This window comes from Miscanthus floridulus, chromosome 7 (genome assembly GCF_019320115.1).
Source record: "Miscanthus floridulus cultivar M001 chromosome 7, ASM1932011v1, whole genome shotgun sequence".
NCBI classification, from domain to species: Eukaryota; Viridiplantae; Streptophyta; class Magnoliopsida; order Poales; family Poaceae; genus Miscanthus; species Miscanthus floridulus.
The window spans coordinates 23814790-23829080 of record NC_089586.1 but is presented as its reverse complement, the minus strand read 5'-3'; the positions used below and the strand labels follow the sequence as shown (position 1 = coordinate 23829080).

The 14291-nt window shown below is 45.1% G+C and overlaps 1 protein-coding gene and 1 pseudogene across 2 annotated transcripts; both read left to right on the top strand.

The window, feature by feature from the left end:
* The first annotated feature begins 3039 nt into the window (after positions 1 to 3039).
* LOC136465215 (E3 ubiquitin-protein ligase RMA1H1-like) lies at positions 3040 to 4945 on the top strand (annotated as a pseudogene).
* Positions 4946 to 10010: 5065 nt separating this feature from the next.
* LOC136462847 (protein S-acyltransferase 24-like) lies at positions 10011 to 13706 on the top strand. Of its 2 annotated transcripts, none has more exons than XM_066461896.1 (6): positions 10011 to 10401; positions 11260 to 11370; positions 12176 to 12288; positions 12402 to 12481; positions 12604 to 12767; positions 13230 to 13706. In XM_066461896.1, the coding sequence occupies exons 1-6, from the start codon at positions 10120 to 10122 to the stop codon at positions 13386 to 13388; spliced, it is 909 nt and encodes a 302-aa protein (XP_066317993.1). In that variant the 5' UTR covers positions 10011 to 10119; the 3' UTR covers positions 13389 to 13706. The 2 variants fall into 2 exon arrangements, with proteins under 2 accessions (XP_066317993.1, XP_066317992.1); XM_066461895.1 differs by having other exon boundaries at positions 11260 to 11400; positions 13230 to 13696.
* The last annotated feature ends 585 nt before the right edge of the window (positions 13707 to 14291 follow it).

Here is a 14291-nt window from a genome sequence, read left to right as displayed (position 1 = left end):
TTGGCTCTCTACATTGTCAGCACTCTAGGACCAGCACATCATCTGTAGTACGCGCCATGCCCTGCGTCAAGCTATAGGAGCTCCCACGTCGTGCACAGGGCCAAGCTCCTATAGCATCGGAATCAGCGCACCCATGCCGTCGCATCTACCCAGCCTTGGCTCTCCATGCCAGTCAAACATACAGTGATGAGCACACCTCCAACAGAAGAAGGCGCGCATGCCACCATAGGAGCTCCCACGTCGCACAGGATCAGGCGTGACCAACGCGTCGCTCCAATGCACCGAGGACAAGACCGCTCCACCGACCATGTCGCCATAGTGACGAGCTGCAGGGCTCGGACATACCGTCTCTGCTCACAAAATGCCACATAGCAAATACATGTACCGCCCCTGTGCCTCCCTTCGACTATAAAAGGGAGTGACCAGGGCCGCTTCTAGGGGGGATCAGACTCACACGTGTAAGCAACGCACAACGCTCTGTAACACACATGCTCCCTCACTGCAAGAGATCAACATCTCAAGCAACCCACACCACTCTACACAGAGACCTGGGACTAGCTCCCTCTCTCGCTCAGCTTGTAAGCCCCTACTATAAGCACCTCAATGTAAGGAATACAAGATCGCTCTCTTAGACTAGACATAGGGCACATATTGCCTGAACCAGTATAAACCTTATGTCTCTTTGCATCACCATCCAGGATTAGGGGCACGCAGTACACTTTTACTAGTCGGTTGAGGACCCGCCGGACCAAAACACTGACAAAGGGCACAATGCTAAACTACCATAACACAAACTTTGCTTTAGGTAGTTACCTCCATTAGTTTTCCAATGTCAAATTTTGGCGCCTTTAGGATCTTCACCTTGCGGATGAAGACATTCTGTAAAGGAAAGATGCTAGAGGTGGCCTTCTCAATTTCCTTTCCAATGACCTCAGGGATGAGCTGTCGGAGTAAGTGTGGCCAAAATAAGCTACTAAAAATGTAGTGTTTAGCTATTGATTTCAGTTTATTTTAGCTATAAGCAGCTTATAAGTTGTATCAAACAGGCCCAATGGAGGAAAAGAGAAGAGAGGAGAGATGACAGTTTTTTTAGCAATGAGAGGAGAGATGGCGTATGCGGTTCCGGCCGATGTTTTGGGTCCGTTGCAGGAATGGCCCCATATTGGGCCAACGACAGCCCAACACCCTGAGGTGGAGGCCCATAAAATATTTTTTTCTTTTTTAAGACTTTTTTTATTTAAAAAAGGGTAAAGTATATTTTTGAACCTCCAACTCGCATTGAAGTTTAATTTTTAACCTTTAACTACGAAACCGGGTAACAGACACCCTCCAACTATCAAAACCCGGACAAATTTGGTCCTCGGCTGGTTTCAAAAGTAATTTTCTATTTTCTTTAATAATAAAAAAACCGGAATACTTCAATCTCTAGAAGTTCATAATTAATTTATTTTAAATTATAAAAGTATGAAACTAGTTCCTATTTTCTTCTAAAGGTGTTATATATATGTTGATGTTATATTTAAAATTGTTTTTAATTTTGCACGGAATTAAATTGTTTGCTTTCTATTATTTTACATGACAGTTCGTTCGCTGCCTTCATCTCTGCGCACACCGCCTTGCTTTTACCCAAAAACAACTCGAGAGGCGGGCCACGAGCGCGGCCCTGTATTAATGTATACAGTAGCACTGCTATCCCCGTTGGCATTTATTTTAGATCAAAAAAAATGAAACTAGTATTTTTTTCTAAAAATGGTCTCTACTTGTTTATGGTCTATATATAGGTATTTAAAATTGGTTTGTTTATGTTCCTATTGCTTTATTGCTCATTGTCCGTGTCACGCTTGTTATTTATTTGAAACAAGTAAGGTCTAAACAATTTTGGCTTCACCGGCTCCTACTGGCTCTGTGAGGGAGAGGAAGGAGAGAGTTTGGCTCTTGTGAACAGTATTTTTACAGGATTTTACAGATGGAAACCTGAGCTGCCTGGAGCCATACCAAAGAGGGTCGTAGTACACCTGAGACATCATTCAATTTACTCCTACAAATAACAACAGATGAAGACCCCGTTTGGTAGAGCTCCTACCATCTCTAGCTTCAATGGGAGTAGGGGAAGCAAGTTTTTTTTTGCTTCTCCTGTTCCCACTGTCTCAGTGAGAGAAGGAGAGAGAAGAGAGAAGAGAGAAAAAGAGCTCATATGAACAGTACATAAATAGTAAATGCATCAGAGAAGCTAGAGCCAGTGGGAGCTCTACCAAACGGGGCAGAAGATATAGTCCATGGTTCAACACACATCTGCTCTAAGTGTCTAAAATCGAACGTGTCAATTTGTCGGTGTAGAAAGTGACCAACACGTAAATATTTGTAGTTTTGCCGTATGTTGTGATCTGAGGTGGCCTAGCACTCAATGACACAGGGTTTATACTTGTTCAGGCAACGTGTCCTACGTCTAGTTTGAGTCGGTCGGTGACTTTATTCCAGAGCCTAGGTGCTCGAAGTTTGCAGCGGGGTTACAAATGAGAAGGAGAAAGATGGGGGGTGCAAGAGGTCCGGTCGGACTCCGGTCAGAAGAGCTGAGAGTGACGGGAGCCCCGCTATGAGCTAAGTGTTCGAGCGTGTGCTCGTGGTTTGAACTTGGTGGTTCTGCTGTTGTGTAGTAGTGAACTTGATGAATCTAAATGAATCTGTCTGTTGAAAGAGAGCACATCCCCTTTTATAGATGAAAGGGATAGCCTTACAAGTGAGAGGGAAGAAGTACATTTGCCACTAAGCCTTGTTTCCCACACCGGTGGGTACAGGATGATGGTAGGCGCCCATAATACTGTTGAATGTCAGATGCACGTGGGAGGTTGTGTTGTCCTCTTCGGGTATGGCAGACGTCGGCGTCTGTCACACTGTTGATACCTAGAGGCATACAAGGGGTTTTACCATGTTCGTCTGGTACGGTAAATGCTGGCGTCCACAACACTGTCGGTGCCTAGAGGCATGTGGGGGAAGCCTTACCGTATGGGAGTTAATGGCGCTCACAATACTATAGGGGAAATGTCGACGCCTATAACACTGCTTGGGCTCTATCGTGCCAGGGAGGTCACAGAGTACTACCTGGCAGGTGCGCATGGTACGGTCCCTGGTATTGCGGTTTGACTTGTGTGCCCTGTCTTACTTTCTTCGTCCGTTCCTTGGTCCTTACCGAGCGGACGTTCTCGGTCGGTTAGTCCCAGTCGGCTCTGAATGCGCTAGTTGGAGAAGAGCAGTGAGCAGGGGTTTGGTGCATCTCTAGTCGGAGACGCGGGTCGGAGTCAGAAATAGTGCTTTGGCCAGGCCTTCTGGTCGGAGAGGCTGTCCGGAGGCAGGCTGGAGACCGAAGCGAGCGCTCCGATCAAAGAGGTGGGCCGGAGTCGGAAACGGGCGCCATTCCTCCTAGGCCAGACCTTCCGATCGGTGATTGGATCGCCCTTCTGGTCTGTCGTTTAGGTAATTGGGCCGGCCCATGAGTTACATGTTTGTTTGCCACGTTGTCTGCTGGGCCGAGTCTTTGTTGAGAAGCCAGTCCATGAGGGACCCCGAGTTTATAAACCCGATACAATTACTAAAAATAAATTATATGTGATTTGCCTAAACTCTCATTGAAAGGAAAAATATTGTAAAAAAACTTTTAATTAATAATTGTCATTAAAAGATAATGAGTGTGTGCGATCCTTAACACAGTTGAAAAAATAAGTGAGTGATGAGAAGACAACGGGCATATTTAGTTCCTTTGCTTGGTAGTACTATGTTTTTTAAAGGGAATTCAATTCCATTACTCAACCACGTCAGCTAAATCACTTGATATCATCAAATACATGAATAAAATCTGGCACTCCGGCCAACACCGAGGGCTGAGCCTCTTGACACTTATTAGAGCATCTTCAAGGGCTTCCTAAACCTTATCCTAATTCTAAGTTTTTAGAAAGATTCATAAAAAATCCATCTCCAACAATTCCTAATACAATCTCTTAATATTTTAGGAGTCAAAAAATTTCTCCTCATCCGCATAACTTTACGCGCCGCAGCCTCGCGTGTATTCGACTCCTGCTGGGTTTCCTTCACCTCCTGAGCGTTTTCCCTCGTGGCGCGGAACTTCCCCTCGCGGTGGCCGTGGCGGAGTCTGGCTTTGGCTGCTTCGACTGCAACATCTGCCTCGAGTGCGCCACAGAGCCCATGGTCACGCTCTGTGGGCACCTCTACTGCTGGCCCTACATCTACGAGTGGCTGCGCCCCGACGCTGAAGCCAACGCCATGAGCTCGGCGAGGCGGCAGTGCCCCGTGTGCAAGGCCGCGGCGTCCCCGGACGCGCTCGTGCCGCTCTACGGCCATGGCGGGAGCTCCGACACCAAGAAGCCGCCGCGCGGCTTGGCCAGCATCCCGCGCCGCCCGGCCCTGTGACAGAGCGCGCAAGACAGCGGCGGCAACGGCGGCCACCACCATCGGCACGTCGAGACCGACGCGCCAGCCCGGACGCCGTGGCACCCCACCGACGCCCACGTCGCGCAGTTCGACGCTCTCCTCCCCACACTGTTTAGGGACCACAGCATGATGCACTCGACGGCCGGAGGGATGGCGGTGGCCGTCCTCCTGTTGGTGCTTCGTGGGCAGGCGCTGCCGTCGGGCATGTACTACTCGAGCACTTACCATCTGATGAACCCCAGGTAGAGATGGTGGCATATGGAGGTAGAGAGGTCCCTGCACCAGACATGGTTCTTCCTCTTCATGTTCGTGGCGCTGTGCTTGCTCTTGTTCTGATTTCTGAAGCAGGGCATGAATGCGTGCGCGCCATGTGACGTGCTCTGTACATAGTAAAGGGTTGACGGTGCGATATGAATATGATGCGGCAGTGACATATGTGCGTAGGGTCATGTAAATGTAATAGAGCTTTTGTGGTTGCATGACGGCGTTCAAGATGTTAAATTGAAAACCAGCTTCTGATGATGCGGCAGCTCCTTCCCTGGGCCGCCGCCGCCGCCGTCGAGGAGAAGAACCTGGACGGCGGCATCGAGGAGGAGAGCAACACGGGGCAGAGGCAGCAAGAGGAGGAGCAGAGCACGCTTGAGGAGCAGCAGGCCGCTGTCGGGAACCAGCTGCGTCGGGAAGCGCAGGAGGACCCGTAGGCCGACGGCGGCGACGAAGGGACGGAGGAAGAACAACATAGCAGGGAGCAGCCGCAGGGCGAAGAGGAGACGCGCTCGTCGTTGGTGTCAGGGTCCAGCGGAGATGCCGACGGCGTCGATGGCGACAAGCCGGCCGTGTCGGAGTCGGAGCACACGAGGGGCGCGCCCTATAGTTTCCTGTGATGAAAAAGATAAAAAGCCGCAACATAATTCATGTGGGCCCTAAAATTGATTTTTTAGATGCCATTTATTAGAAACTCTTGGAGATGACCTTTTTTCCTCTCCAAATCTTTTTAGGAGTTGCCAAACTAAAGTTTTTAGAAGAAAAAAAGTAGAAAACTCTTGGAGATGCTCAGCCTATAGCTGCTAATTCATGGGCTAGTTGATTACAATCACGGGACGCATACTTCACCTAAAAATGGCTAAAGTTTTCAGCTAGTACTCCTTCAACTCATGGACAATTCCACCCATTAACGCAAGCTTGAACTCATCCCCTTCTATCGCGTGTGATCACTTGCTTTGTATTAGACTCTAAGACGATGTCAGAAATGCCCAGCGCCACAGCTGCGCTAACGCCTTTGACACAGGCCACCAGCTCCATTTGAAGAGGGCTGTAGGCGTGGTTTATGCAACCTGAACCGGACTGATCCCCATGTGTCCCTGATGACATATCCCCATCCACCGCTCGCTTCCGCCTCCCTGAAAGAACCATTAACATTCAGTTTTAGGGTACCTAGTGGAGGCCACTCCCTTCGCCGTAGTGGCCTGCAATTCCCCTCCGACGCTGAAGAGTTCAGAGCTTTCATCTCCGCAGCCGAGAAAATTGCATTTTTAGCAGACTAAACAATGCGCTTCGTAAAACTAGCATCCGAAACATTGTTTTCGTAAAAATAGCACCCAAAACAATTGCTTCTTGTTTTCTTTATCATTTTACCCTTTCTCCTTCTTTCTCTTTATTTCTCCTAAAATCTAGACAAAAGTGCCTTTGTGCTAATTGAGACGCTAATTTCACGTAACATCTAGGCCGACGCCATTCGTATCGTCTATTCGTCTTCTCTCTTTCCGCACGCGAGCCCTAGCTGGCTCTCCATGGATGATGTACCGCCACCGTTCGAGATGACCCCGCTGGCCAACGTGTCGCCGCCGTCCGACGTGCCGCGCGACGTGCCTCTACGGCCCGACGTGTTGCCTCCGCCTGATGCCGCAGCACACCCCATCGCTGAGGGGGACTTGATCGCTATGGTAAGAGCCCTGTTGCCCGTTGTCGTGACTCCGACCTTGCCACACGACGCACCGAGGCCGACCCCACTACCTACCATACATAGGTATGTGATGAATGACTGTACTCCTATTCTCCCAATTCCTGTCTGAAGTGCAGTTTGATGAAGTTAATATGGGTTTTCAGGTCCCATTTAGAATTTGTGGAAACTATGCCACCAGTTGATTGGGATAGCTTGCAGATCATAGAAACACATGATGAGGAAGGACGAATCAAACTTTTGAGTGAAGATCAGATGTACGTGTTTTTAGGCTTGAGAGACGAGGAGTCAGGAAAGGTAGCTGCATCACATGATCGTGTAATGGTTGAGGAGGGTAGTCATGGCGATGATGTTGTGATTCCTAATAATGATGACATACCTACTGAGTTGGTTATTTCATATGATAAGGACCACCCACAAAATGGATCTTTGTACGATGTACCCATCAATGGACGAGTTCAGGTTGGCAGTGTGACAATTTGCAATCAATGAGGAGTTTCAATTAGGGACAGCGCACTCTGATAAGGAGAGATTTAGATGTTTCTGCAAGTCTAGTGATGATTGCCCTTGGAAAATAAATGCCAGCAAACATAAAGTCCAAAGCACCGTGGAGGTAAATATAGCTAGCTATATTCCTGAAAAATAGTGTGATTTTCGTAAATTTATTTATTTCTCGTTACTTATGTAATTTACAGGTCACAACTTTAACTGATCGCCATACATGTGTTTCTTCTATGAGGATGAAAACTACTGCAGCTTCTCAGAAATGGGTAGCAAGGCCGTGAGTATCCTTAGGGATTCTCTCAATATGGGTGCTAAAGAATTGCAAGATAAGTTGCAAAAAGATCACTCTGTCACAATTTCATATGACAAGATATGGAGGGGTAGAGAAATAGCTCTGGCCGAGGTTTATGATAAATGGGAAGAGAGTTTTGAGCTACTCTTCAGATGGAAGGCTGAGGTACTGAAGAGGTCACCTAGAAGTGTAGTGGAGATTGAAGTAATTGAAGCGGATGGTAATGTATATTTCCATCATTTTTTTTGTGCTCTTAAACCATGCATTGATGGTTTTTTGGAAGGATGTAGGCCTTACTTAGCATAGATTCTACAGGACTTAATGGAAGATGGAATGGTCATTTAGCCTCGACTATAGCAGTTGATGGTTATAATTGGATGTACCCACTTGCATATGGGTTCATAGCTTCTGAAACGGAAGATAACTGGACTTGGTTTATGAATCAACTTAAGAAGGCAATAGGTGATCCTCCACTCCTTGCTATGTGCACGGATGCATGTAAGGGCTTAGAGAATGCAGTAAAGAATGTGTTTCCTAGTGTAGAGCAAAGAGAATGCTTTGTTCATCTTATGAAAAAATTTCAGAAAAGGTTCAGAGGGTTTGGCAAGATGTATCCCGCGGCAAGGGTTTATAGGGAAGAAATATTCTATGATCACATGGCAACAATTCTTAATGAATCTGAAGAAGTGTTGAAATGGTTAAAAGACTTCCATAAGCTGTTGTGGTATAGGTGTGTCTTTCATCCAGAAATTAAGTGTGACTACATCACTAATAATATAGCAGAGGTTTTTAATAATTGGATAAGAGACATCAATGACTTACTTGTTGCTGAACTTGCGGATAAGGTGAATATAGCTACCTATATTTTTTCTACATGTGTTTTTTAAATGTATATGTTCGATATTAATTGTGTAATTTGCAAGTCAGAGAGATGATCATGAAATTGTGGAACAAGAGAAGAAATTGTGTAATTTGCAGCTAAAGGCAAATACTAGAGGGTTGGGACACTTGGGAAAATACATGCATCTGCTAATTAGAGTGCAGAGGTGTGGGACAATAGCAAGAAAGTTGAAAGGCATATTGTGAAGTTAAATCAACGGACTCGTACTTGTCTTGAATGGCAACACACTGGTAAGCCATGTCAACATGCATTGGCCTTTATAACCACACAGTGGGGAGTTGACCTTGAACAATTTGTGCACGAGTATTACTCGGTGGATAGATTTAAGACTGCTTATGGTAGAGAGATTGAGCCAATGACAGACAAAACACAATGGCCTCAAGTGGAGTTGCCATTTTGTTGTGGGTGCTCCTCTTGCTAAAGGAAATATGGGAAGACGAATAAAACTTAGGGTTGAAAGGGTGTCTTGAAGGTGGCCATAAGAAGAAAGGTGCTACAATGCTACTACTCCAAATAATGATACTGCGCCAACTAATGCTAAAGGGAAGAAAATGATTAGAGGCCAGATAGGCTTAGCACCCCACAAATATCAACGAGAGAACAAATACTACGGGATAGTCCAGCAAGGATAACGTGAAGGTATGAAATAGTAACACATTTAACCTATGTCATTTTACTCTAAACAAATAAAAAGATTTGTCTAATTGTCATTACACACATTTGTGCAGCCGTCTTGCTTTTTTACCGAGAGAGGATAGTTCTTCACATACCTCCACCGCTACTCCTATGAGGATACCTACTGCACTTGCACCGAAGAAGATGACTTCAAAGAGAAAGCTACATATTAGATGAATGATATTTTGCAAGATGTGGTCACTTTTATTTAATATGAGATGAACTCATTTAGGTTTAATTTATGGGTCTGTGAGATGAACTCCTTTAGTCTAATGTGAGATGACCTCGTTTTCCCTTGATTTGTGAGATAGACTCGTTTTTCCTTATCTGTGAGATGAACTTATTTAATCTCAAATTATGAACGTGTGATACACATAAATTTGTTTATTCTATTATATGGGTATGTGGCCATCTAGTGTATGTGTCCCGGCACATGCAGACATGCAGTCACACGTAGACAGCCAGCGTCTAGGCCTGCAGCGGCGACCAGCCCTGCCCAGTGCCCAGCAGATGTGGATGTTACGTGAAATTAGCGTCTCAATTAGCACAGGGACACTTTTGTCTAGATTTTAGGAGAAATAAAGAGAAAGATGAAGAAAAGATAAAATGGTAGAGAAAACAAGAAACAATTGTTTTGGGTGCTATTTTTACGAAAACAATGTTTCGGATGCTAGTTTTGCAAAGCGCATTGTTTAGCCCGCTAAAAATGCAATTTTCTCTCCGCAGCCTGTCTTCCGCTCTAGCAAGCTATATGGTCAGCTGATATTCTCAAACCTCCTTCCCGGATTGAATTTCTCTCATGCCACCAATTATTTAAAATGAATATAATTCTCAGTTGGTCATCCCCAGCATGACGTAGGATGTGCTTCACTGTTTCTTTTGCATCCTGACACTCTATGTTTTGTTCTTTGGTCAGATTGTTTTAGGGTTTGTGCAAGCAAGTTTTTACTTCCTAAAAAAAAAAGAGCCAAATTGTTTTCACTGACCAGAGCCAGTTTCTCGTTATCCGTGTCAATGGCAAGGCGAGGCGTGACCAATAACCAACCCAAAGAAATTCAAAAAATGTTGTAAAAAAAAAAGAAATTAAAAAAAAAACAACAACCAACCCAAAACTATTGTGATCTCGTCCAAATGTCAAGTCCAACCAAGCTCTCCTCCGTCCGGCCGAAAACAAAAACAAAACCAAAAAACAAAAAGAAAAGGCAAAATGAAAAAAAAAAAACCCGAGTCAAAGCGGCCCCGTGTCTAGCAGGTGCAGGCCCCTCGCCAGTCGCCACCACCGTGGCCTCCCGAGTCGCGACCCAAATCCCGCGAGGGCGCGAGGCCGCCCGATCCCCCGGGCTCATGGCGTCGTCGGAGATCGAGGTGATCGAGGACGCCGCCCCCGCCGCCACCACCGGCGGAGCGGGACCGGCCGTCGCAGAGGGGGCGGGGCAGGAGGAGGAGGAGGAGGAGGCGCTCAAGGACGACGTGTACACGGGCGCGGCGTACGGGGACCTCGAGAAGCTGCACCGCCTCGTCGAGCGGGATGGCCGCTCCGTCACGGTGCCCGACGCGCTCGGGTACCACGCGCTGCAGTGGGCCGCGCTCAACAACCGCGTCGCCGCCGCCCAGTACATTCTCGAGGTCGGTCCGCCCTCCCCCTCCTCGATGCCCGACGCGGTAGCCTGTTGCCTGTTGGGCTTAGCTGCTCTGTTGATAATGGCGATCACTTGTTGGTAGTGACTAGCGACGATTTGCCCGAGGAATGCGCAGCTAAGCTACCTGCGCGTTGTAATATCTTAATGTATTTGTGGCCCCTCCAGCGTCCTGCTCGGATGAGAATTGCGCAGATGAGCTCAAGCTTATGGCCATTGCTTTACTGAGTTGTTGTCATTGGGAGTTTTCATCCTTAGTCTGTTCGAGATTCTAGCCTGCCTGTGGGCACTATGGCTGGTGACCTGGTGGGTAAGGTGGGCAGAACCATTGCTGTAACTGAGTGCAAGTTTTATGCTTGTTGCTTTGCTGTAGCTTGGGAGATGTTGGATGGTGTATACGATGTCCATCTCAATATAGGACTGATGGAAGAGCTTGGGTTTTGGTTTCGCTAGATTTGAAGGCAAAATGAGCTTTCTCTTGCATATTCTTGAGTATTGTTTAAAGCTGTGCCTTCAATCTTATCTCCAAACAAATGGCATTTTCTGTCTTCATTCATAGCTGACATAAGACATTCTCAAATTGAACCTGGATGCTTGGTTGGGTTGAAATAGTGGTCATCTTCAGGATGTTAAACAGGCCCATCATAATTATTAGAAATGTTAAGTGTAGTCATGTTAAAAATTGCCTCTCTTGAAATCGTTGTTCCGACCATGTGTGTCCTGTGTTGTAAAATGTGGTTATGTCCTTCTTAATCATATGTTTTTACTTCACTACAGCATTGCTTTTTTTTTCTTCCTTTTGGGTTGGTTTTGGTGGATGATGATTCTGAGTTTTTAATTTGGACAGCATGGTGCCAATGTAAATGCTATAGACCACACAGGCCAAACAGCACTTCACTGGAGTGCTGTGCGTGGTCATGTTCAAGTTGCTGAATTACTTTTGAAAGAAGGAGCTAAGGTGAATGCCGCTGATTTATATGGATACCAGGTTTGTAGTTTGATTTTTCTATTGCACCCGTGGCACTTCCCGTTATCATTGTATCTTTTATCTGTCTAGAATATTTTCATAATTTCTCCTGATGGTTCACTTCCTCTGATACAAAAATAGATGGAGTTAATTTAGTTGCACACAGATTAAGAAATGTACCATTATCGCTCTAGACATTATAACATCTTTCTGGATGTAACAATGGTTTGGATGGGATAACCAAGATGTACATATACAGTGGATTTTTGTTCTGCTCTGCAAATTTTGCCATTCTTGCAATAGCACCAAGCATGTTATCAAGTATCTGATGAGTTATTAAGTGAAGAGTGGCAAAATTCATATCACAGTAATTAGTACAAGGGCAATTTTGGGAGAAGATGACTGATTTACCTTACTTATGCATTGCACTTTTTGTCTAAACATTTACCTCTAATCCTTGTGCCCCCACTACTTTAGGTTCACTCCTTAATATACAATAATACTGTCTCCATTTCAAAATTTATGGTATATTATCATTCAAAAAGGTCAAACACTGTAAAGTTTGGCATTCAATTACTCAAGACACATAAATAGATTCTTATTTCACATGTCTTTTATTAAGACATAGACATTGATTTTGTAGTAATTGATAGCATATTATGTGCTTTAGAAATAGAAATGGAGGGAGTAGCCTATTTGTAGTAGATGAAATAAAAGCTTCAGTTAAGTCTGTATAAGTAGCCTGTGGCTGGAGTTTTACTTATGATTCCTTAATCAATCTACTGTTATATCACAGACCACACATGTTGCCTCACAGTATGGCCAGACAGCATTTCTTTGTCACATTGTTACAAAATGGAATGCTGATCATGACGTCCCTGATAACGATGGAAGAAGCCCTCTTCACTGGTTTGTGCCGTACATTTAATATGAACCTGGTGGTATTATGTATTTGTGCTCTTCTTAACATATTGTCTAACTTCCTGCTGACGTATCTATATATATATTCATGCCACTTGTAGGGCTGCATATAAGGGATTTGCGGATACCATACGTCTCCTCTTGTTTTTAGGTGCTTATAGGGCACGACAAGATAAAGAAGGTATGCATTGAATTATTTCAAAACCCTTCCTATCTTCATACAAATAATGACAATCTCTCCAATCAATAGAGCATTTTCTCCCACCAGCTTGTTGTTCATTTCCATTGTAAGTGCTTCCTTAGGTTGTACTCCTTTACATTGGGCTGCTATTCGGGGGAATTTGGAGTCCTGCACTGTGCTAGTTCAAGCTGGCAAAAAGGAGGATCTTACGGTTCAAGACAATACTGGCTTGACTCCAGCCCAACTTGCTGCTGATAAGAATCATCGACAAGTTGCATTTTTCCTAGTAAGTATTATTTACATTATTAATATTTTTTTATTAATATATACTTCGAGTAACTTTTTAGCATATCTGGATTCTGGAGTCCAACTATAAAGTTTTGGTGTTGGATGGGGAGCCTAGTAGTGCTTTGTATCTTTAAAACTTTGTTAGGCCAGTCTCAATGGCAGTTTCATGGGGGTTTCATGGGCATTAAATAGGGTGCTATATCAACTAATTTGATGATGTGGCACTGTATTTACGAGGAGAGCGATGGCAATCGTTTCGTCCCCACGAAACGTTTGGACGATGTTTCCCAGGTCTTGGAAAGAGCGTGAAACCCGCACTGAGCCCGTATGGTTTCATCCCCACTGATTCTTCCGATCTGCTGCGGTGGGCAACCGGCGGCCTCCCTGGCTCCTCACCAACTCCCGCCATCTCCCCTCGCCTCTCCCGTCTCATTTTTTCCCTCTCCCGTCCATCCCACAGCAGATCAAGCTCGCTCCAGCGGCACAACGTCAGGCAGCTCCAGCTCGGCCTCGACCAGGCACAGAAGGGACACTCCGGCGACGGAGAGAAGCCACTCGCAAGTGCCGCGTCCAGGTGCTGCAGGGCACGCCTCTCCTACTCAGCTGCTCCGCCTGGTGACGCACCTTCCGTCGTACTGTGGTTCCACTTCCATGGCCGCATCATCTGTTGGTAGAGATCTGTTCAGACTGAATGATACTAGTACTAGTACTAACATAGCATCGAGTAGCTGAGGACTTGAGGTATTGCATTTCCCGGCCGATTTAGCATTACAAGCACATTCTGAATCCGACACCTATTGCCTTGAAGATTCAGCGAGATGAATGATTGATGAGTCAATGTGAGTAGTACTCTGAAACTATTGACGGGTTCTGAAAGTCTAAACCGTTTATTTGCCAACATGATTGTTGTAATATACTAATACTTAGAACAATATCATATGGCTACATAGTTCACATAGCACATTTGATCACAACACCATGGAAGAATTGAATGCTACAACTAGCGTATGAAACAGTGAAGTGAAACCGTGCATTGATAGGAGTTGTTTCATGTTCTAGTTTCACGTCTTGGAAACAGGGACATGAAACCATCCATTGAGACTGGCCTTAGTCTAAATAGCATGAAGCATACCGCTGCTGCTTATTTTTATTTGTGCAGCATATTTTGCATGTGTTCTTCCTTGATAATTACTTTACCTCACATATAAAAAAATATTTTTCACAATTAGTACATTTAGCATGGTAAAGGTGATTAGATGACATTACTATCTTGACATAAAATATGGTTTATTTTTTTTCAAAGAAAAAAAAGTACTGTCATTGACATGGAAGCAACAAAAGAGGAAACTGTTTCTTCTCAAATCCATTAGCGCTGAAAGTACTCATCTGCAGCTTTTGTGGTTTGTTAATTTTCTTTAATTTTTTAATACCCTTTTTTGCATGTCTTCTGATCCGGACTATCTTGATTAGGGAGTTACAGTGGCCATTATTGACCTCAATACAAAATGTCTTATAGTGCAGT

Bases quoted from the DNA above. Each gene is read 5' to 3' on its own strand.
- LOC136462847 (XM_066461895.1), top strand. From the start codon at position 10,120: ATGGCGTCGTCGGAGATCGAGGTGATCGAGGACGCCGCCCCCGCCGCC. The intron at 10,402-11,259 runs GTCGGTCCGCCC...TAATTTGGACAG, and splicing joins CCGCCCAGTACATTCTCGAG to CATGGTGCCAATGTAAATGC. The intron at 12,482-12,603 runs GTATGCATTGAA...GTGCTTCCTTAG, and splicing joins GGCACGACAAGATAAAGAAG to GTTGTACTCCTTTACATTGG.